This window comes from Entelurus aequoreus, linkage group LG02 (assembly GCF_033978785.1).
Source record: "Entelurus aequoreus isolate RoL-2023_Sb linkage group LG02, RoL_Eaeq_v1.1, whole genome shotgun sequence".
Classification (NCBI taxonomy): Eukaryota; Metazoa; Chordata; class Actinopteri; order Syngnathiformes; family Syngnathidae; genus Entelurus; species Entelurus aequoreus.
In genome coordinates, this window is record NC_084732.1 from 33,154,096 (window position 1) to 33,177,658 (window position 23,563).

At 38.9% G+C, this 23,563-nt stretch overlaps 1 protein-coding gene and 1 long non-coding RNA gene across 5 annotated transcripts in view; one reads left to right on the forward strand and one right to left on the reverse strand.

Moving 5' to 3' along the window:
* kif26ba (kinesin family member 26Ba) overlaps nucleotides 1-23,563 on the reverse strand; it is a 184,625-nt gene that overhangs the window by 33,352 nt on the left and 127,710 nt on the right. The window contains exons 6-8 of the mRNA XM_062025486.1: nucleotides 4,153-4,368; nucleotides 3,828-3,921; nucleotides 2,457-2,602 (exon numbers count right to left, since the gene is read on the reverse strand). Of these exons, the coding sequence (XP_061881470.1) occupies nucleotides 2,457-2,602; nucleotides 3,828-3,921; nucleotides 4,153-4,368 (456 nt within the window). The remainder of the gene's footprint in view (nucleotides 1-2,456; nucleotides 2,603-3,827; nucleotides 3,922-4,152; nucleotides 4,369-23,563) is intronic.
* Nucleotides 3,409-23,563, forward strand: part of LOC133632802 (uncharacterized) — a 43,203-nt gene continuing 23,048 nt past the window's right edge. The window contains exons 1-6 of one of the 4 annotated variants that reach the window (XR_009821708.1): nucleotides 3,409-3,931; nucleotides 4,245-4,405; nucleotides 5,083-5,142; nucleotides 9,123-9,186; nucleotides 14,199-14,260; nucleotides 14,965-15,446. This is a non-coding gene — a long non-coding RNA (uncharacterized LOC133632802). Of the gene's footprint in view, nucleotides 4,406-5,082; nucleotides 5,143-9,122; nucleotides 9,187-14,198; nucleotides 14,261-14,964; nucleotides 15,447-23,563 lie in introns of those variants that run through there. The other 3 variants (XR_009821707.1, XR_009821710.1, XR_009821713.1) reach the window with 3 other exon arrangements.

Here is a 23,563-nt window from a genome sequence, read left to right on the forward strand (position 1 = left end):
TCTTTCATTCAAAAATTTCGGCTAATTTTTATACTTAGCAAACTCATTCCGCGGGCCGAGTAAAACCTGTTCGTGGGCCTGATCCGGCCCACGGGCCGTACGTTTGACACCCCTGAGCTACAGGATGTTACTCCAATAATAATAATACATCAAATTGATACAGCACTTTTATAAGCACTCAAATACGCTTTACATGAACTAAACAGAAGAAAACAATCAACAGGAGACTTTAATTAAGATATGTAAAAATAAAAAAGTGTTTTCCAAGTGTTGCAGGGAGAACCACAGGCTGTGCTGCTCCAGAAGTACCAGAAAATATTTTTGTCATGTAAGTTTAAATATGGTAAAAACACATTAACGGCTGGATGACGGGAAATAATGGCAAAATATGGGAGTTAAAACTTATGCATTTACATCAATGAAGCTTGTCAAAAATATGATTATGAAAGCACACTTTAAGTCAAGTTTGGCAGGCAGAACCAAAGTTTTAGCATTGCAGTAACCAGAAGTTATTTTAGGGCCGTACTACAACAAAATCTGCAATGTCATGGTGACAAGTGTCTGTTTCAGTAAATAACACTGCAAAAACAGACAGCACCATTGCGACAATTACATTTGGGTTGAGAAACTGCAAAAAATGGTCAAATCAAAAATGTGGCATGCGCGACATGCAGTGGGACAAATGCTGGATCTTCTAAAATGTGGCTCTATCGATTCAAGTGTCAAATCTTACTGCTTATGAAGTTTCTTTTTGATTGTTACTGGGGAAAAAAATTGCTGTGATGTTCGACTTTAAGATATATATTTAACAGTTTACATTTTCAAGAGATACATTGGGATACTTTTAGAGAGGGTGGAGCGTGGTTTTATTGGCAATCTACACTAACCGTTTGCTGACATACTCAAAAAACGGGTTATAAATGTAACTGTAAAGCAAAATTTACACCCACACATACCCTTTACATATTATCTAGACCAGAGGTCTTCAACATGGGGTCTGTGACCTCCAACGGCTCCAAGAAGTTACTGCTGGGGGATAGTAAAATATTTAGTTAATTGGACTTTTTTCCCCACAAATGAAAGTGTTTTTTTAAATACAGATTTACATTGATCCAACATTTGTTGTTTAGGAACGGCATGGACACCCTACTCACTATACCTTGTTGTTTAAAAAGAAAACATGTAACAACTATATTATTGTATTCATGTTCACTTTTAAGTTATCTAGCGATTCGTGCTCCAGTTGCCAACTAGCAATTAGTGCACTAGTTGCCAGCTAACAATTTGCGGACTCGTTACCAGCTAGTAATTAGTGGTTTATTTGCAGCAATTAGTAGTCCAGTGGCCATCTAGTGTTTAGCTCGTGATTTGCGAACTACGTAGTTGCCAGTTAGCGATTTGCAGATTAGTTGCCAGCTAGTGATGAGCCATCTATTTGCTAGCTAGAGATTAGCGCACTAGTTTTCAGCTAGCAATTAGCGTGCCAGTTGCCATCCTGTGATCTGCGCTGTAATTGCCAGCTAACAATTTGCAAACTAGTTACCAGCAAGCGAATAGTAGGCCAGTTGCCAGCTAGCGATTAGCTCTGTAGTTGCCAGCTAATGATTTGCGGACTATTTGCTAGGTAGCGATTAATGTGGTAGTTGCCAGCTAATGGTTAGCACTCTAGCTGTCAGCTAGGGCTTTGCAGACTCATTGCCAGCTAGTATTTAGCCGTCACATTGCTCGCTAGCAACTAGCATGCCAGTTACTAGCTAGCGAGTAGTACACCAGTTGCCAGCTAGCTATTAGTGGCAGTACAGCTATTATTTAAATATCTTAGTATTGCACAGTATCAAGCTACCTTTATGACCAGTTTAATGTATAACACAATTTTGATAAGATATACTGTATAAGTAGGGGGTCCTGCTCCATCAGTTTGGGGGTCCTTGGCCTGCACCGCATTGTAGACCCCTGATCTTGACCACAAAGAAGTTTGTTAAATGTACATTGGTCCCCTTTAAGGACTTATTGCAGGTTTATGCAAATTGCGACCAATATTAAGGAAACTTGGGGGGTCACATTTTTTGATATCTTAAAGTTTCCTTTTTTGATATCATGTACTGTAGGTCAAGATATGCTAACATCGTACTTCTTTCTCATAACATTACCCCTTTTTTTCTCTACCGTTTTACTTATTTACTTTTATTTTCAGAGTGGGCCCCAATAATACTTTGTAATGTTCTAATTTGGACAGTGTGTAGTTGTAGTTTTAGAACATGCCACGTGCCAATAAAACTCAAGCTGCGGGCCACAAATGGCCCCTGGGCCTGAGCTTGGATAGCTGTGATGAAATTGTCCCCCAAAATCATGTGTTAATCAAGCAGTAGTGCCAAGTTGATCTTTTACTTCCAATTGTACCAGACTTAAATGTTTTTAACTAAAAACGTTGCTTTCTACATCTGAGCCGCACTTACCTCAACTGCAGACACGCGGACAGAGAAGCGCGCCCCTGTTTTCTCCCTCCTCTCATTGATGAGCTTAAAGAGCCAGGAGATAGCACAAGGGATTATACCCAGCGTCTGGAGGGAGTCATGGTGGCCGATCATGGTGTAGGATTTACCTGGCAGACAGACAAGGAACGTCTTCAAAAGCAACAGAAAAAAAACCTTCCAGTGGAAATACAATGTGTATGAAGTGTACCGATTGTCCCTGGGGCCACCAAGTGATCACACACACACACACACACACACACACACACGCACACACACGCACACACACCTGCTGTGGCTGTCAAGAGGGTAGGGAGAGATCAGACTACACAAAGACATGTGCAGCCTGTGATATGAAATGTGTGTGATTTGTTCTTAGTCACAATGGAGGAGTGCTTGTCAGTGTTTTCCCTCCCACCCTTCATTTCTTGTAGCGTCTAGACTTACTGTCACTGAGAAAAATGTATTTCATGATTTGTCAGTGGGAAAGCAAGTATGAGATTTTATGTTGGATAAATAGAAAACTTATTATGAGACAATTCAATGATTCAGTCCAGTCTGGACGTCATTCATCCCTGAAGGTCCTCCAGATTTAATCATTCCTCAGTGTTCTTTGAAAACATATTTAATCATTGTAAAAGTGTAAAAATGATAGCCTACTATGAGGCAGTGCACATGTGTCCACAGCCCACAGCTACATTAATGCTCAGTGCATCACCTTCCTTGTTTTAATTAGCAACAAAAAAGTAATAAGCCCCTTATAATGTGGCCTCATTACCATCCATGGCCGAAGGGGGACTATTTCACCGAGAATGATCTCATATGTGGATTGTAGCGAGGCTGGCACAGTGCAATGAGAGTCGTTACATTGATTGAAAGAGCAAAGTCTACTGCAGTTTGATGGAAAACATCTGGGGTGACCCTATTTATCAAGTACAATTGAGCAGTGACAAGCACAAGATGACCCCAGGTTGTCCCAACATGCATGTTTATAGCTGGGCTTAGCTTTGTGCACACGCGTCTTTTAGTGCAGACCCTTTTTGAAAGACGTCCTCTCGTAAAACAGCTTAGGAAGACAGGAACGGATTAGAGAGACCGAAACATTGAAGGCAGAGAAATACACATTAAATCCTCTTCTTTCGCTTTGTCTGATACATGAAGGACAGGCGAGACACACACGGCTTCTGTAATGCATGTTTGCGTGTAAGTGTGTGTGTGTGTGTGTGTGTGTGTGTGTGTGTGTGTGTGTGTGTGTGTGTGTGTGTGTGTGTGTGTGTGTGTGTGTGTGTGTATGTGTGTGTGTGCGTGCGTGCGTGCGTGCGTGCGTGCGTGCGTGCGTGTGTGCATGTGTCATACCCAGCTTGGAGTGTCCAAAGCAGAAGACGCATCCATCTGCTCCATTCACAACCGATTGAATCACCTCGGCAACCGTTCCTGCGCATACTTCCGCCTAGCAACAGGTAAGGTAAGGTAAGGTCAGGTATAGTCAAATACATTAAAATGTGCTGCTAAAACTAACAAAACTCATGTGGAAAATATATCCACCTTTTGACATTGCATATAGGCCAATCATTGATAGACTTCCGTTAAATTGTAACACCATGGTCATAAGCTACTGTTTTCATAATGTTTTCCTTGACTTTTTCCTGTCAAAACTTTGAAATTGTTGACTTTCTCTTACCTGAGATGCGTCAGGAGGGAAAGCGGCGTCAAAGGTAAACATCTTTGGCGGCACCTGACTGCTCCCTGCTTTTTTCTGGGAGGCGGCGCTAGGTGGCTGATTGGCGGACGGGTCCATGATGGTGATTTGTTTCTTCCTGGTGTCCACTTTGAGGAAAGAACTGGACGCCGGCGCATCCGACTGAGCAACTGGACAAACACGCACCATCACTTTCACCTGAGGAAGATGAAGAGAAGACTTTTAGATGCAAATGGTAATGTTATGATCCGTTGCTCGGATCAATACGTTTTTGATTCACTTGTTGTTTAAGTTCTGTTTCAGCACCCCTGTTTTGTGTCTCCTTGGTTGCTATGGTAAAATGGTAAATGGGTTATACTTGTATAGTGCTTTTCTACCTTCAAGGTACTCAAAGCGCTTAGACACTATTTCCACATTCACCCATTCACACACACATTCACACAGTGATGGCGGGACCTGCCATGCAAGGCGCTAACCACGACCCATCAGGAGCAAGGGTGAAGTGTCTTACTCAAGGACACATGACTAGGTTGGTAGAAGCTGGGGATCAAACCAGGAACCTTCAGGTTGCTGGCACGGCCACTCTCCCAAATGTGCCACACCGTCCCCTATGGTTATTCATTGTGTTCACCTGCCTCTGCTTAGTGTTTGGGACGTTTACCTGTTCCTGGGCACTAATCAGAGAGTTATTTATTCCATCCTGTCGCCTCCCTCGGTCTGGTGCTTTCATTTGCTTACACCCAACTAGTTACGTCGCCAACCCCTTTGTATCTCTGAGCTTAGCTTTGCCTTATGTTTTTCTTGTTAGCTATCCCGTTACCTCGCCGTGCTATAGGCACGCTTGCTTTGTTTGTTTGTTCCTGCCTGATTTATAAGAATAAATCACTGTCTTACCTGCACCTTTGCCTCCAGAGTTCCTGCTGCATCTCGGGAGAACAATCCACGCATCACCATGCGACTCCGACTTAACAGGTAAGGCAGATGTTCTTAACCTTTTTGACCACGGGGCCCAACTTTTCCACTACCAGTCGCATCTCTACAGTGAATCCAATGTACATTAGCATCGAGCTAGCGGCCCAATCATTATAATGCATTTCTTTTATGTTAGAAAGCCACACAAAGTTATTTTGTACAGTATATCATGTAAATAATGTTAACATACAGAAATGAGTATGTCCAGTCGTATAGTGTTTAAAGTACAAACCCCGTTTCCATATGAGCTGGGAAATTGTGTTAGATGTAAATATAAACTGAATACAATGATTTGCAAATCCTTTTCAACCCATATTCAATTGAATGCACTACAAAGACAAGATATTTGATGTTCAAACTCATAAACTTTATTTATTTTTTGTCCAGGGTGTACCCCGCCTTTCGCACGATTGTAGCTGAGATAGGCTCCAGCGCCCCCCGTGACCCAGAAGGGAATAAGCGGTAGAAAATGGATGGATGGATGGAATAATTAACTTAGAATTTCATGACTGCAGCACGTGCCAAAGTAGTTGGGAAAGGGCATGTTCACCACTGTGTTACATGGCCTTTCCTTTTAACAACACTCAGTAAACGTTTGGGAACTGAGGAGACACATTTTTTAAGCTTCTCAGGTGGAATTCTTTCCCATTCTTGCTTGATGTACAGCTTAAGTTGTTCAACAGTCCGGGGGTCTCCGTTGTGGTATTTTAGGCTTCATAATGCGCCACACATTTTCAATGGGAGACAGGTCTGGACTACAGGCAGGCCAGTCTAGTACCTGCACTCTTTTACTATGAAGCCACGTTGACGTAACACGTGGCTTGGCATTGTCTTGCTGAAATAAGCAGGGGCGTCCATGGTAACGTTGCTTGGATGGCCACATATGTTGCTCCAAAACCTGTATGTACCTTTCAGCATTATAGATGTGTAAGTTACCCATGTCTTGGGCACTAATACACCCCCATACTATCACAGATGCTGGCTTTTCAACTTTGCGCCTAGAACAATCCGGATGGTTCTGTTCCTCTTTGTCCACAGTTTCCAAAAACAATTTGAAATGTGGACTCGTCAGACCACAGAACAATTTTCCACTTTGTATCAGTCCATCTTAGATGAGCTCAGGCCCAGCGAAGCCGACGGCGTTTCTGGGTGTTGTTGATAAACGGTTTTCGCCTTGCATAGGAGAGTTTTAACTTGCACTTACAGATGTAGCGACCAACTGTAGTTACTGACAGTGGGTTTCTGAAGAGTTCCTGAGCCCATGTGGTGATATCCTTTACACACTGATGTCGCTTGTTGATGCAGTACAGCCTGAGGGATCGAAGGTCACGGGCTTAGCTGCTTACGTGCAGTGATTTCTCCAGATTCTCTGATCTCTTTGACGATATTACGGACCGTAGATGGTGAAATCCCTAAATTCCTTGCAATAGCTGGTTGAGAAAGGTTTTTCTTAAACTATTCAACAATTTGCTCACGCATTTGTTGACAAACTGGTGACCCTCGCCCCATCCTTGTTTGTGATTGACTGAGCATTTCATGGAATCTACTTTTATACCCAATCATGGCACCCACCTGTTCCCAATGTGCCTGTTCACCTGTGGGATGTTCCAAATAAGTGTTTGATGAGCATTCCTCAACTTTATCAGTATTTATTGCCACCTTTCCCAACTTCTTTGTCACGTGTTGCTGGCATCAAATTCTAAAGTTAATGATTATTTGCAAAAAAAAATGTTTATCAGTTTGAACATCAAATATGTTGTCTTTGTAGCATAGTCAACTGAATATGGGTTGAAAATGATTTGCAAATCATTGTATTCCGTTTATATTTACATCTAACACAATTTCCCAACTCATATGGAAACGGGGTTTGTAAAAAACTTAAAAAGAACCTCAACTGGAGTTTTTATCGACATCCAGTTTATCTGACTGCTAAACTAGCATAAAGTTGCATTAGCGGGAGCAGAACACTTGCATGGGGGCCGAGGTACAAACTATTCTTCCACCGCATTTAGCATTTCATTATGGCTTCCAAGTGTAAGTAAAGTAGGCTTTTCTGGTGGCAGTGCCATAAAGTCAATGATAATGACTTTAGTGTTCATGGCCAGTATGTTGTGGTTCATGCGGTTTAAGCCTTGTGCTCATCTGCTTAATCTTTAAATTCACAATAAAGCTGTTGGTGGGGATGATGAAGCAGCAAGTACATTTCTTGATGTGTTAGCTGAGTTTACAAAGGGGATCAATACAAAGAAGTGTTGTCTCTTTTTTATTATTACTGTTTCATTTAATTATTGAACAACGGTACCTTAGTTTTTCAAGTTTAATTGGTTATGTGACTGAACTCGTAACGCAAAACACTTGTATTTCAAATCCATGTTGCCCAGTTAAAGGAATTTAAATCAATCTATAAGATAACAATATTTATTGTCCTTGCACAAGCATACACAGTATACCAGTACAATGACATTTTGGGCATGGATTCTCTCCTAAGTGCATAACAGGTAAATAATAAGAAAATTTAGTAAAAAATAAGAATAAATAAATAAACTGGAATCTTATACATTCATTATAAGAACTTGACATTGCAGCATGTTATTGCACACAGTAAAACAAGTTATATTAACAACGTTGCTGATTGCACTTGTGCATGAAATGACACAATTTCACGGTCACATGTTTGTATTTAACAGGACTATGGCCTGATTATAACAACTGTCCCTCAGTCTATTTGTCCATGTTTTCAGCACCCTGAATTTAATTGGTGCTTTCCCCCCAAAACAGCCCAATTTTAACATGACACATGCCTTTTAATCGGAAAAGCATACATTTACTTAAAAAATAGTATAATATATAATGGTGTATAAAAACAAAACAATAAAATGTATTACAACTACAGAGGGTTTTTAAGTAATGTAATAATGTACAGTATTTAACTTTTTACGCCATTTCCTTCCAACTGCTTCGCTGTCAAACAAATCAGCAGCAGCTTTTCCATATTTTCATGGGTACATGTCCTATGTTTAGACATTAATTTAACATCCTTGGCTGGTATTAGACTCATTCTGCTTCAGTACGGTGCCGACTAGCAGGAATTTGTTCAGATTGCTTCGCTAAGTTGGCGACACGTTCTGTCATGTTGTTGATGATTTCATGTTTGGAAAACAAAGTTGTCTAGCTGTACACTAATGCTATAGCGAGAAAAAACTACATCTTTTGGTGGGATCTTGAGGGGTCCATTGTGACATTTGCTCGGCCAACTAATGGCGGGGATGCTTGTAACTCAAATTTGTGCTTGCAATTTAAAGCATAACAATAATCTGAGAGAGAGAGCGCTTATCTCAAATCACTCTTAAGTTGAGGTACCTCTGTATTTAGTGTTTTTATAACTGTCCTTTGTGTTCGACGTAATTTTTTATTCAGGTACGAGTTTCAATTTGAATGGATAAACGAAAGTCGATCGTAGCCTGGGGACAACTTGTATTTTACCAATCTAACCTATAACTGTAATTATTTCCTGTCCTTTCACATTTACCTACTACGTCAACCGCACATTAAAACGTGGTTTAGCTTCTTTGCCGTTCTTTCCACCCTTGTTAAACCCTGTAAGCAGCCTCAATTTAACCGTTTGACAGCTGCTGTTGTTTCTCTTTGATATCAGAGGGCACAACATCATCAGATCAGAGTCCTCCGGAATATATATAAACAATTATGCTATACAACGTCCTTATGGTAGAGGAAAAGAGACAACACTTCAAACAATCGCCAATTTTCACAACTACCGTATTTAGAAATGGCACCAAAAAAAGAAAGCATCACAGTAATGCTGTATGGATTTTCTTCTCTGGTTTTATCCAGAAATGATCAATATTTATGAGCATCATTTGTTATTACAGTGCCTATGATTGATTGTACGATTTTAAAATGTGCATTTTTATTTATTTGTCTAACGGAACATTAATATCAATGTGTTCTTTTACTACAAGTGGGCTGTGAACACAACTGAAGCCAACTAGGAGGATGGAACAGGCAGAACATCTACGTCGCGCAGTGAGTTGTCTTAATTTTATTAATTGATTTATTAAAATAAAACATTACTGTATACAGTGTATGTAAATAGAATATAGTAATTGTTTATTATTGTTAATCATGATTTATTTGACATGTATTCCAAATATTGCTTATTCAGCTTGATCTGAGTCTATATTTTGAATATAGCTGTAATCATTGAGTTTGGGTGTACCTGATGTTTACTGTAGTGTCAGTTAAAGCAGAGTCTCTTAACCTTTTTGATTTAAATATTAACTGTGATGTAGTAATTTTACTCTTGATTTTAATCGTATTCAATAACTATATCTAACCTGTCTACAGTTTACAACCTTGTCAAATGATATGAAAACATGTTAATCACAAAGCTTATTCTTTGTTTAATATACAGTAAACCTTAGGATTAGGTTAGGCTGATTAGAAATAAATCTACTAACCAGGTATACATTATAAGAAGGGATTCCTAAATAATTGATAAAAATTTAATTTACATATGTTGTGCTAAATAAACTAAATTATTAATGAATGTGTTTCTTAACTGTGAATAAAATTAAAGTTCAAATGAAAATACAGCTTCACCACTTTATGCGTAATATTTGCGCTTAAGAAACTTCTCTATGACTTTAGTTTCAGACTTCTTCTGCTTGTTTGGGATTGTCATTACTGCCATAAGTGGTCGAAAGGTGTACTACAACTGAGTACTGATGCGCCCCATACGGACCACAGCTGAGAAACAGAAATTTTTTGGCGGGCCCCTAGGGGGCGCTTACAATAACTAACACTGTATTAAAGGATTATTGTTTCTAATATTCTATTATTTTTAGTCAATTGGAACGACGAAAAACAATAGACAATGCTCCACATTGCATAGTTGATTTATTGTTTTTCTTTTGTACCTGTAGATTAAATCAACAACAGCATCTCTGCTGGTTGCGGTCAAGTAGTGCACTCCATTTTACCTCCATTGCTACGAGATACAATTATTAACAATTCCACGCAATCGACAAAATTCGTAATGATCAATCGATTATTACGTCCATGTGTGCTCTCGAGGAATTTATTTTCCCTAACAAATGACCTAGGAACCAAAACAAGGGAGGAGCATAAAAAGGTCACACTCCGCTGAACAAACTCATTTTAGATGACAAGTAAGTTATGAAGTATAAAAGCCTCTTGGGTGCCCGCTAAGTAATATAATGTTATAATATGTACGAAGAGAGGGTGATATTAAATCCAAAGAGCTCTTAACACACACACACACGGATATGTTGCTGTTTATGTGCACATTATCTGTGGCTCACTCACTCACATCTAATAACATATTAACTGGCTTGCCTTTGGTTGCATCATTAAATGACCATGGGCCATTTTAGAGAGTTGCTTCAATAAACTGTGTCTGTCTATGTATGTATGTATGTGTGTGTGTGTGTGTGTGTGTGTGTGTGTGTGTGTGTGTGTGTGTGTGTGTGTGTGTGTGTGTGTGTGTGTGTGTGTGTGTGTGTGTGTGTGTGTGTGTGTGTTTGTGTGTGTGTGTGTGTGCATGAGAGATTGCTTTTCCCACATGAAGATAATGATCAATTTTAAACATGAAGCCTGCCAACTATAAATATGCAACCTTGGTGACTTCAGGTGAACTGAGATGCAGCTTAGTGCCAGGTCAACACTTTGCATGTCACACACACACACTCACACACACACACACAACAGCGCACACTGTCTTGGATTCCACACCTTGCCCTTTGGTGACCCCAATAAAGGAACCCATCACATCAGTTAGAGCCTGGGGGAAGGATTTTACTGTTGCACGCTTTACAAGGCGTAACTCATAAAATCTTTCCTCCTCTTGAGAGCCTTTTTCTTAATTTTGTCCATAGAGTGAGTGAGTAAGTGGTGTGTACTGTAAAATATACTAAATGAGGCCATAATGTAATAGTCAATTTCTTGACACAGTCTGATAAACAATACTCATTGGTACAATGAAAGAAAGATGCCGGGTTTAAAAGGTAGTATGTGGATTGTACACACAAAAATATAGCCTTTTCAAAAAAAATAATTTGACATTGTCTGATGTCAAATACCGGTATGTTTATTATTCCCTCTGCAAGGCACAAATCACATGTGTTTGTTAGTTATTTATAGTTAGCAGGTTTATATTTCAACTAGGTTGCAATTTCTACCAGACTTAAGCCTGTTGTATACTCTCACGTCGCATACTTTGCGTAGGTGACGCTGTCGTTCCCACTCCCACTGTACGCACCTCCCAAAGATCCCCAGTACGTGCCGCGGGCAACGCAGAGCTGGGATTGGTCAGTTTTTGTCAGGAAGGGTCCCTGAACACAGGCGAGCAGACTTTGTGCTTGAAATGCACAAATTATTGTATGAAATAAAACAACAGTGATTAAACATTTGCATAAAAATTGACCATGTGTGCTTAATATCTTGGTGCACTCTGAAAATAACTACTGAATGTATGTTTTTCAGCTTGTTGTGTTGTTTCGTCCAGGAGAAGTAACAAAGTGAAAGTACGGCACTTAACTTTTATTGCAAATCTTGTGCTATCAGGTTCAGTTCCGACACACATTCTTTCTCGTGCACACACGTCTTTTTCCCTCACACACAACATTTCACATTCTACGTCAATATTCTTTCAGGCACGGTCAATTTACAAACATCTGTGAACTCTGAACATGACCATAGAGATAAAAACACCAGCATATCGTTAACCTAAATAGTTATTTAAAAGTTTAGTTTTTTTACAATCACATGTCCCGAACGCGACAATAACATCCTTTGTCGCGACTCATTCAGAAGTTGCACAGTCCATCTTCACAAAGGTTTATAAGTAAAACCTTAAAAGTAACCTGATTATTGAGAATGATTAGTTCCAGTGTAGACAAAGTTGTCGATGTTGTGGTTCAGTGGTTGTATATAGCCAATCTTCACAGGAAGGAAATACACAGTATTTAGTCAGCAGTTACTCCTTCTGGAGACACGGTCCCTTAGTGTTTCGGAAGAGAATTACAAGTTTGGCGCCACCCCCCACGGAAGAACTATAAATCAAACAAGTTGCCGTCAGAGGGATGTAAACTACGCGACCCAAGAGTTAAACTAAGGGAGAACATTTTGGTGCATATCTACACCAAGGTGAACATTATAATTGTAGTGACCTAATTTTATAAAAGGTAGGGTTTTCAAAAAATACAGTTAGCTTAATGAAAACACATATATATATATTAATAGTGTACAAACGCAGATTATTCGCGTAGTTTCATTTGACCATACACGCTCCTTAATGGTGGTTACCTAAAAGGTGGTGCAGATTGCTGAGCGGTCAGTGATCAGGTCAATGCATACGTCAGTGCAAAGATGAGTGAGGAGACTGACTGCAAAATTTCACTCTAAAATACTCCCTGACTGAACTTTAGGTAATACTTTTACAAATTTTTGAGTGAAAAATTACCTGCATTTAAGTAATACATTTTTTTTTTTTAAATACTGGATGACATTCCAACAATAAAATATTTTGGGGTCTTTTAAAGGGGTCATTTTAGGATGTTTTTCTTCGTTTAAAACACTTCTTTGTGGTCTACATAACATAACAGTTCTTTGGTGAAAATATAATATATAATATAATAAATATAATAAAATAGATTTTGTTTTACAGACGATCTTAAAGCCACTTTCTGACTGTCTATTCAGAATGCGCCGTTTTGTGGGCCGTCTTATTTACCTTAGTTAGACTGCATCTACACCTCGTCAGCCATGTTGTAGATTTTAGGGCCTCCATATCGAGTCTAGTGATAAAACAATACGCTACTTTTTGTTAGAAATGGCAACAACGGATAGTTTTAGGTTGTGGGGCATTAGCCTGTCTGCCCCACAACAAGAGGATAGAGAAAAAGAAAGAACTTATCGACTACAACTTTGGACTACAATTGGATAAAAACTGGCGGACTCGTGCAAAACTTTTCGGGTAATTCTCTACCATATATGGAGATATCCACTGACGTAATTAAGGCAAAATATGTCACTGAAGTTTGGAGCAAGTTTGAAAGAAGGCAAGATTGTTTCATAAATATCTGCGCCATAGCCTCCATGGTTTGATTTCACATTTTGCGGACAAGGATCCCAAATACACAAAAACCAGTACCAATAGGACCTATTTAATTAATTTACATTATGCAAGCGAGTAATAACCTGTGAGTAATTATGATTAATCCAAATTCAAAAGCGTAATGAATCAAATTTGAAAAATTTATAATTTGACAGCACTAATTGAAGTTATTTTTATCCTAGGAAAAAATGTCTGCTAAAAATAGGTTGTCATCCATTCTGGGTTTAGAGATATATACATGCAAACCTACAGGTGGCGTCAAACGACCTCTCCTCAAGCGAGTCAGAGCTTTTCTTCCTGTCACTCACACACCAGTGACCTGCGGTCAAATTTGCAAACGACAGAGGAGTTGTGATGCTGATTTTAGGATAATGGTGGCAACACAAGCAAGTAGCAAGATCGTTGTGTCTTGCCTCCAGTCAAGCATGGTGGTGGTGGTTGTGCTGTTGGTCTGGGGCTGCATTTAAATCTCTATAGATTGTGCGGCTGTACCTAACGAAGTGTCCTCTGAGAGTCCATAAGGTTATCTTGTGATGGACACTAGACAAGAATTAGATTTAAAAAAATGAAAAAGATGGATGACAAACCCAAGAGGTGACTAAGTTTCGTTTGAGTGCTTTCCAAGCTGCAGTATTCTCCAAAGGTCCTTGGCCTACTTCCACAGTGCTATGGATCAATATGTGAGGCCAAGTGCCACAGCCAATTCCATGCAGACACACTTTGTTGATGAGAATGCTGCACGCTAATGGATTCTTTGTGTGGTTGGTGAAAAGAAGAAGAAGAAAAATAGTGATACAGCACTAATATCTCCCTCTCTGCCTGCTACTCATCACTTCATTCCTCCCATGGCCTTTTCTCCACTACACGCTCTCAAAGTGTTTTCTTGTTCCCATCCACTCAGACCTTTTCCTCTCTTCTTCCCTGGTGTCATCTCTTCTCCACTTACAGTGGTCTGGGCTTATGGTAAGACAAATGTAAGCCACTTATCCATTTCATATGTTCACCTAAACTATATCCATCTATCTGTCTGATGTATCTGAGATGAAGTTTTGGTGATAAGAATTTGCCAGTAAAGGAAGAAAAACGACGATATTCGTTGTAAACTAAAACGAACAACAGAATAACAAAACTTTTTTACTGCATATTGTGTTGTCTATACTCCATATATGAGACAAAATGTGTTGATTTATTGGTTTTATGAAGGCCTTCTTAACTCAAAACACTTGTATTTCAAATCGCCTATTGAAGTGAACTGAAATAATAATTGGTGTTCCCTCTTAAAACAGGCCATTTTTAACACGCAATATATTTTTTTTTACAGAAAAACTAAGTTTTAGATCAAATATTGTATGAAAAACAATGTAATCTAATGTAGTACAAATAACTTGATTGATTGATCGATTGAGACTTTTATTAGTAGTTTGCACAGTGAAGTACATATTCCGTACAATTGACCACTAAATGGTAACACCCGAATAAGTTATTCAACTTGTTTAAGTCGGGGTCCACTTAAATTGATTCATGATACAGATATATACTATCATATATACTATCAACTACAGTAGTTTTATGAAGTAATGGAATAATGTACAGCATTAATCTTGGAGAATGTGTTACGTTTTGTCATTTCCCTGCCTTCTCTTTTTTGGTGTCTGTTTTTTCTTCAGTCAATTAGTCCCCAGCGAGGCACACCTGCAACAAATCTCTACCCAGTAGTATTTAAGCTCGTCACCGACAGCTGGTCCCTGCCGGTTATTGTCTCCTGCACCTCCCACGTGCATGTGCCTGATTCACTTCGTCCTGTCTGGTATGTTGTCTCTCCTTATTCCTGAAATTCCTCACCTCTTTGTGTTTGCTTCCTAGCCTCCCTGAGGTAAAGAGGAGTTTGTGTTGGACCTTTTGTTGAGCGCAGTGCGCCCTGGCCTTTTCCCCTGCCGACCACTGAGGGACCTGCTTTTGTTTGCTTATTCGTGGTGTGCACTTCTGCCCCATCGCTTTTTGTTACACTTTTTGGACTCATTAAATTGTTTAACATTTTGTCATTCTACCTCGCCTCCCGTCTCTGCATCCTGGGGTCACCTCCTTGATCAAATCCTAACAGAATGGACTTCTACAGTATCTCCTTCTAGCTGCTTCTCAAATACACCATCAGTAGCTTCTCCATTTTTTTCATGGATAAATTATATTATTTCAACATTCTTGGCTGGCGTCAGACTCATTCTGCTTCAGTATGGTACAGACTACCAGTGCGAAAGAAAGAGCTTCTTTCTTTGATTCGATGAATACCATCCACTTTTTCTCAGCACTGTCCTTTACACTCACTTTCTTCCTTCCCATAATTGGAAAAAGAGAGTTATTTCCATCTGTAGCCATAAGCTAATGCTAGCGAGTAAGACTGGATGTTTTGGGCAGATCTTAACTTAAAGCACAACAATTTGCCGAGATAAATTTCTTGTCTCAAAACACTCCTAACTCTCGGGGCACTCTAAAACTGAGTGACCACTGTGATACATAACTTTGGGAGTTGTCTTTGTATTCAAATTATCAGTATAGTTTAAATCAACCAAGAAGCAATATAGGCTGTTTTTGAGCTTTTGCAGCCTAAACTAAACACAGACGACTGATGCATAAATGATAAATAAATAAATGGGTTATACTTGTATAGCGCTTTTCTACCTTCAAGGTACTCAAAGCGCTTTGACAGTATTTCCACATTCACCCATTCACACACACATTCACACACTAATGGCGGGAGCTGCCATGCAAGGCGCTAACCAGCAGCCATCAGGAGCAAGGGTGAAGTGTCTTGCCCAAGGACACAACGGACGTGACTAGGATAAAAATAATATTTGAAAAGGACAATTTAAAGTGCCATACCAATGCAAAAGTATACAGTAATATCACTTTTGGACCCTAGGCCCACCGACAACCCACTTTTAGAGCAGATACATAATAAAACATGTATACATGTTCTGCATTACTTCACAGATATTTTGTAGGTAAAGGTGCTATAATAACAATACATTGGTGCATGCGGTTAGCAAATCTGACATGGTTTATGTTGTTTCCCCGGACTTGTGTGGGTTTACTCTGGTTTCCTCCCACAGTTGAAAATGCATGTTGGTTAAAGGGGAAGTGCATACATATCTTATTTTTTGTGTGCATTCTAACTAGTAAATAAATGCGATCAAAAGTCTGCTTACAGTGAAGCCTATGGGAGATCTCTCTATTCTGCCTATAAAGCGTTTATAAAAACATCCAAACACCTCCATCATTGTTTTATATACATACTGTAAGTGCATATGCAATTTAGTAACAGGCTCATATTACGTATTTTGCTCATTTTAAGCATATGGCAGCGCATTTATTTCACAAACGCCTCACAATGTTGGAGTTTCCTTTCGACAACATCACTGATTCCCTTGCACTGCAGACTTTGAGAGAGACAACAAACATCATTGAACAACACTTACTGTACAATGTCTGCTGTCACTGGGATGCCGATTTAGGATGTTCATATATTCCCGTTTAGATGAAGAATGACTCATAATCTTCGCGAAGAAAAAGGGAGGGTGGAATTTTTTGGGGTCTCTTTTGCAATTTGCGGCTCAAAATTGGATGTCAAAGTTGACCATTTTCTGGGATTATGTCATCATCCTTCTACCTAACAGGTGATAGGCATTGTTTATGATCTAAAATAAACGTTAATGATCGCCGAGGCAAGGTAGCAGCTCACCAGCTGATGTCAATATAGCAGTATAAGCTAGTTAGCTCTCTGTGATCATGGTGCCACTTAAAATAGTTTGTCTGCATTAGCATTTATAATAACAGTATCACTAATACTTAGTTAATATTCAGGTCATGAAATGTAAATGGAGTATTGTTGGCGGTTTTTAGATGGGCTTCTTAGGTGGAATAGAGGACTTCCCATTAACTCCATTTTAGGCTGACTTTTCTTTACGTTCAGGGCCACTGATAGAAATTCTGGGGCCCTTGGAAGATTATCGGTGTGGGTCTCTTTACCCCATTAATTGCCACCTTCAATGTTCTTGTTGTAATACACCCAATTGGTTTCACTTTTTTTTAATGGTTAACCACTTAACAAGTCACAGTATTATTTAATTAGGTATTATAAGTTGTCTTATTTTCATTTTTCTGATTTGGAACAAGTTATTACAACTCTGATTGCATTTACATGTTCAATTAACCACTCAACAAATAGGTGGTGATTTTTTTAATTGTATTTACCAATCAAGCACTAATTTGCAAAAAAAACTAAAAACAAGTATCCTGGCTGAAGGTAGTCTACAGGTAAATATGAAGCATTTACCTTAAATGTACAAATAAAACAAAGAGTACATGAAATACGTAGCTATGAAACAAATATCATAAAACAACAACAAGGCACATCTAATCTCAATTAAAGTTTGAATTAAATTGTAAAAAATGTAGCAAAAATGTTGCTTTTATATAACTGAAATAGTCAATGTGTTGTTTATGCATTAGTCACGGCCAGTGTTAGAGCAGTTCACTAATAAACCAAAACAGCCAATTCATGTCCACATCACTCACCATGCATCAACGGCATCATTGGACTGCTGGGAGTCAGTGTTGGCTGTGGGGTCAGATGAAGCAGCCACTGCTGATTCTGGTGCAGCAGAGTGTAACGGTATATTGTTCCGGTATATATATTGGAAACATTAAATGTTATGTTTCATGGAAAAACTGATGCAGAACTAACCTATTCTTAGACAAAATCTAAATATGCTTCTTTGCACCATACTTCCAGCTCACTTTACCAAACAAAAATATTTTTAAACCATTTAAAAGTCAGTGTAAACTGTCCAAAATTCTAAAAAGTCTGTTTTACTTTGTTGTTGGTTTATGGCCCAAACAAATAACAAATTGTTGAACATGTATTTAGGCTAATAAATGTCCCACTAATAACACATTTTACAAGACCACATTGAACACATCATGGTAATGTAACTGACCTTCAACAGATGCTTATAATTTATAATTATGAGCATCTAACAAAGGTCATTAGTCAGTTACTCAGTAATAATTCATAATAATGTTAATAATTACTCAGTATATATAATTATTAATTACTAAGTAAAAGTTGAATGTGTCATAATACAGAAGAGTTGCCCGACTGTTTTTGTGGCCGTGAACGCCTCACTGGCTGAGCGGAGTGTGTGGATCTTTTGAAACAAATAAAAGAAAGAGAGCGGTTGCTGTTAATATGACATATAATTAGTTTGTTTTGGTGTGATTATGACAGAAAGTGAACGGTTTTGCTAGGTAGTAGTTTTGTTGCTGATGTTCTTTTGGTGTGGTTACGGCTGACAGTAATCAGTTTGTCTTAATAAAATTATTGTTGGACTACACCTCCTTCCCCTTCTTAAAATGTATCGGCTGACGTCGTCATTGTTTTATCTGTTGTGACCACTTGTTAAAAATAGTACAGAATAAACTGTGACATGTTTATTTTTAAGGCAGCACGGTGGCACAGGGGTTAGTACACGTGCCTCACAATACGAAGGTCCTGAGTAGTCCAGAGTTCAATCCCGGGCTCGTAATCTTTCTGTGTGGAGTTTGCATGTTCTCCCCGTGACTGCGTGGGTTCCCTCCGGGTACTCCGGCTTCCTCCCACCTCCAAAGACATGCACCTGGGGATAGGTTGATTGGGAACACTAAATTGGCCCTAGTGTGTGAATGTGAGTGTGAATGTTGTCTGTCTATCTGTGTTGGCCCTGCGATGAGGTAGCGACTTGTCCAGGGTGTACCCCGCCTTCAGCCCGAATGCAGCTGAGATAGGCTCCAGCACCCCCCGCAAACCCAAAAGGGACAAGCGGTAGAAAATGGATGGACGGATGGATGGATGGATGGATGTTTATTTTGTTTAGAGGTGGGATGATTTGGATTTTGTGCGCTGCACAGATTTCCTGTGCATGGATCTTGGGGCATGGAAACAGTACACATTTGCGCAGGCATGCACTTTACAGGGAACATTGGTGTGGATCAAACCCTTTTTTAAAAAAGGGGCCAATGAGGTCATTAAAATTATTTGTATTATAATATTTTTATCACTTGTGAATTGTTTTAATTTAGATTCATTCATATGAATATATATTAGTTCAGTGTATGTGTAATCATTTTGTCATGGAGACTACTGGCTGTGGGCCCTTAGAATTGTAATCACCATTCGCCCCTATACGACGGCCCTGTTTACGTTTATATTTACGATTTAGATTGCATTAAGAAAATAAAAACATATGTGTTCTTGTCTCTCGTTAAGATTGTGAATTATAGGCAAAATTCCAAATAAGAGCAGTTCCCCTTTAAATTAGGTTGTTTGTCTGTGTGTGACTAGTCCAGGTTGTACCCCACCTCTTGCCTAAAGTCAACTGGAAAAGGCTCGAGCTGTGGTTTCTTCCTTTCAGCTGCTTGGAGCAAACAACTTCAGCCAAACACAACAAGCAACCCTTAGCAGAAAAATAAAACCGTTGCCTGACAGCTCTGCGCCAGCATTATTGGCTAGAAAATCAATAGGAGGACTGACACTGTGTCCTAATTGGCTCCTAGGTACTGCATTAATACACACACACAACATGGCACTGCACAGATAGACACAAACATCATAATAAACTCTCATTTAGGAAATTAATTCAGTTTAAGATTGATTATTGATTTTATTCCACACTGAGAAATAATCTAATTGTGATGCACCCTCTACACTCCCAAAAGTCTACAGTATGCCGACGTCTGCTAATATGTTTATTCCTATTATGTATTCCTATTACTGTTCAGTTTTGTATGTAATTGTATGAACCAGACAAAAACAAAACTCCATGTACCATCAGGATGGTACAAATGTGTATTAATCCACCAAGGAAAAGATATCTCTCTACAAATGGAAATGGAAAATAATTTGTGTGTGTCTCAATAGAATGCACTTGCCAACACTGAGTATGTGGAATATACTAGTGTCATAACACAGCAGTCACTCATTCATTTAGATGCAGCACACACACTTACACACAGTTTGTGGCCAGAGAGGGATCACCACCGCTATTAAAAATTGATTAGCTGTCAAGCTATCATCTTCCCCCCAAGGTCAAGTCGCTAGCTGTGTGTGTGTGTGTGTGTGTGTGTGTGTGTGTGTGTGTGTGTGTGTGTGTGTGTGTGTGTGTGTGTGTGTGTGTGTGTGTGTGTGTGTGTGTGTGTGTGTGTGTGTGTGTGTGTGTGTGTGTGTGTGTGTGTGTGTGTGTGTGTGTGTGTGTGTGCAAAAAGATGAGTGCATAGATAAGATAGTGCTCCAGTCATTTAGAACAATGTGAAAGTGATGGAGATGGGATGAAAGGATAGAAATGAAGCTCATACATGAGATATGAGATAAGAAAGAGCAACTTTAACCATTTAACTCCTTGTTCTCCCTTGATGATTCCTTCTATAGTAGAGGTCTTTAGCAGAAGGTCCGAGATCCCTACCAGTGCAATGAGGTACTGCAGGTCGGTCAATACATTTTTGGTTGGATAAACTTGTAATTTAATTTTTTTTTCCCCTCATGCAATTTTCCACTAATTTAAATGTCTTTATGCAAACATAAACATTCATCTAAAACACATATACAGTCGTCCCTCGCCACATCACGCTTCAGATATTGCTGCTTTACCACATCAAAGATTTTTTTTTTACACTACCGTTCAAAAGATTGGGGTCACATTGAAATGTCCTTATTTTTGAAGAAAAAGCACTGTACTTTTCAATGAAGATAACTTTAAACTAGTCTTAACTTTAAAGAAATACACTCTATACATTGCTAATGTGGTAAATGACTATTCTAGCTGCAAATGTCTGGTTTTTGGTGCAATATCTACATAGGTGTATAGAGGCCCATTTCCAGAAACTATCACTCCAGTGTTCTAATGGTACAATGTGTTTGCTCATTGGCTCAGAAGGCTAATTGATGATTAGAAAACCCTTGTGCAATCATGTTCACACATCTGAAAACAGTTTAGCTTGTTACAGAAGCTACAAAACTGACCTTCCTTTGAGCAGATTGAGTTTCTGGAGCATCACATTTGTGGGGTCAATTAAACGCTCAAAATGGCCAGAAAAAGAGAACTTTCATCTGAAACTCGACAGTCTATTCTTGTTCTTAGAAATGAAGGCTATTCCACAAAATTGTTTGGGTGACACCAAACTTTTGAACGGTAGTGTAGATATTTAAAAAAAAACAAAAAAAATGAAATTGCACCATTTTATGTCCCTAAATTAAGCATGTCCATGTATAAAAATGGCTGAATAAACTAAATATATCAATACTACAGTAGTATTAGCCACTAGAGAAGACCAAAAAAGTGTGCTGTTCAGTATCGTGGCCACTGATTGGCTGAGCCTCAGACAGCATTACTTTATTGGATTAAAAAAGCGTAAAGGTGACTAAAGAGTGTTATTTCAAATCCGGAGCGCTCTCATAATGTTGAAAAACATATTTTTACTACAATTATACCACAATACAAAAAGGCATCATTAGGTACAGCTGCAAATTTTAATGACAATTACAAATAATTAATATTTTCACAAATAGATGCACAAGTGCTGATTTTTGTCCATCTTGTGTAGCTAAAATACAGGCTCTGTAATATTAGATACAGTATGTGTAATTCAATGCCATAAAACCACACGTTGTTAACTTACTTATTTATTTATTTGATATGGCCCTGCGATGAGGTGGCGACTTGTCCAGGGTGTACCCCGCCTTCTGCCCGAATGCAGCTGAGATAGGCTCCGGCACCCCCCGCGACCCCAAAAGGGACAAGCGGTAGAAAATGGATGGATGGATATGGACATAACAGTTACATTGGACAAACCAGATGCACTTCCTTAAGTGTTATGGCAAGAACATGCTAATTTTCAACACCTGTCCACAGGAGGCTCATAGGATATCGAATACGTGTTAAAATGTTAAAAAATATACAATGAATCAAATTTACTATAAATTAATGTGTACAACTTTGCTCTGATTTTTGCCACCATTTCAGACGTCTATTGAAGATGTTTAAGTTAGTTTGCAGTTTTAATTTAGTGGGAAAGGTGTTCCACAGTCTAGCTCCGTTTAAGAGGAAAAGGTGGACTGTCCAAAAGATGTTCTAAACTTCGAAACCACACAGTCCCCACTGCCTGAGGCTCTGGTGTTAGGTCTGCGAGAGCCTTGACATCTGACAGCCAGACTAAAAACCAACGGTGGCACATGATTAATAAGACATTTAAAAAACAATTTCAGAGTGCTAAAATTTACAAAATGTAAAAAGCTTGTGTTTATTAATGACATTGCCACCTCACAGGTTTTCTGTCAAATAGCTTAATAGCCAGGGATATGACTCACTAGCTGACTTATATTATTACCATTATAACACTCTCTTGTTTCATAATTTAAATCTTTATTTTACTTTTTACAAATTAAAAAATGACGTTTATGCACTTAGAATTAGATAAAAAATATTGTTTCTGCTGATTCCAATAAAGGTGTGCATCCAAAAAAGCCTTGCAAAAATCTGTTAACGCTAAAAAGAAAAATAGTTGGGTTTTGGGGGGGGGGGGGGGCGGGGGGGCGGGGCGGGGGGGGGGTTGAACTTGGTAGAGGTACAAACATGTGTTTACTGTTGTTACTATTTTTTCTTGTACTAACACTTTATTGGGCACTTCTTGAAATATCAGCAGTATAACCACCAAAAAGGAATGTTGTACTTCTCTGACAGATAAAAAAGTCATTATTGAAAGCATGTAATTTTTCCGTCTATATAGTCGGAAGTTCGTCTTTTTTATCTCTGTAAAAATATAAAATAATTATTTTCCGTTTTTCTTCGTTATTTCTGACCTATAATGTGTGTTAAAATCTTGATCCATCTCTTTGCCATACATGCCAACAACTACGGTTTTCCCGTAATGAGTACGGTTTTTGACAATCCATTCCGGTTTACGGCTGCAGTGGTAAAAAACTACAGTTTTCTATTAAGAATTATTAACTTAAAAATCGAAGCTACGTAGCGAAGCAACTCCACGGGCAGGGGACAAAATATACGGGAAACATCAATGATGATTGGTTGTTTTACGTATAATAAAATCCATGATTGGTTGGTTGGTTTACTATGATGAGTCACGATTGGTTAAGATTAGGGCAAAACATTACGGACAGGCCAATCAAAGGCAAGATAGGGCGGGTCATCAAACCAGGACGGGAAATCACAACAGACGCAC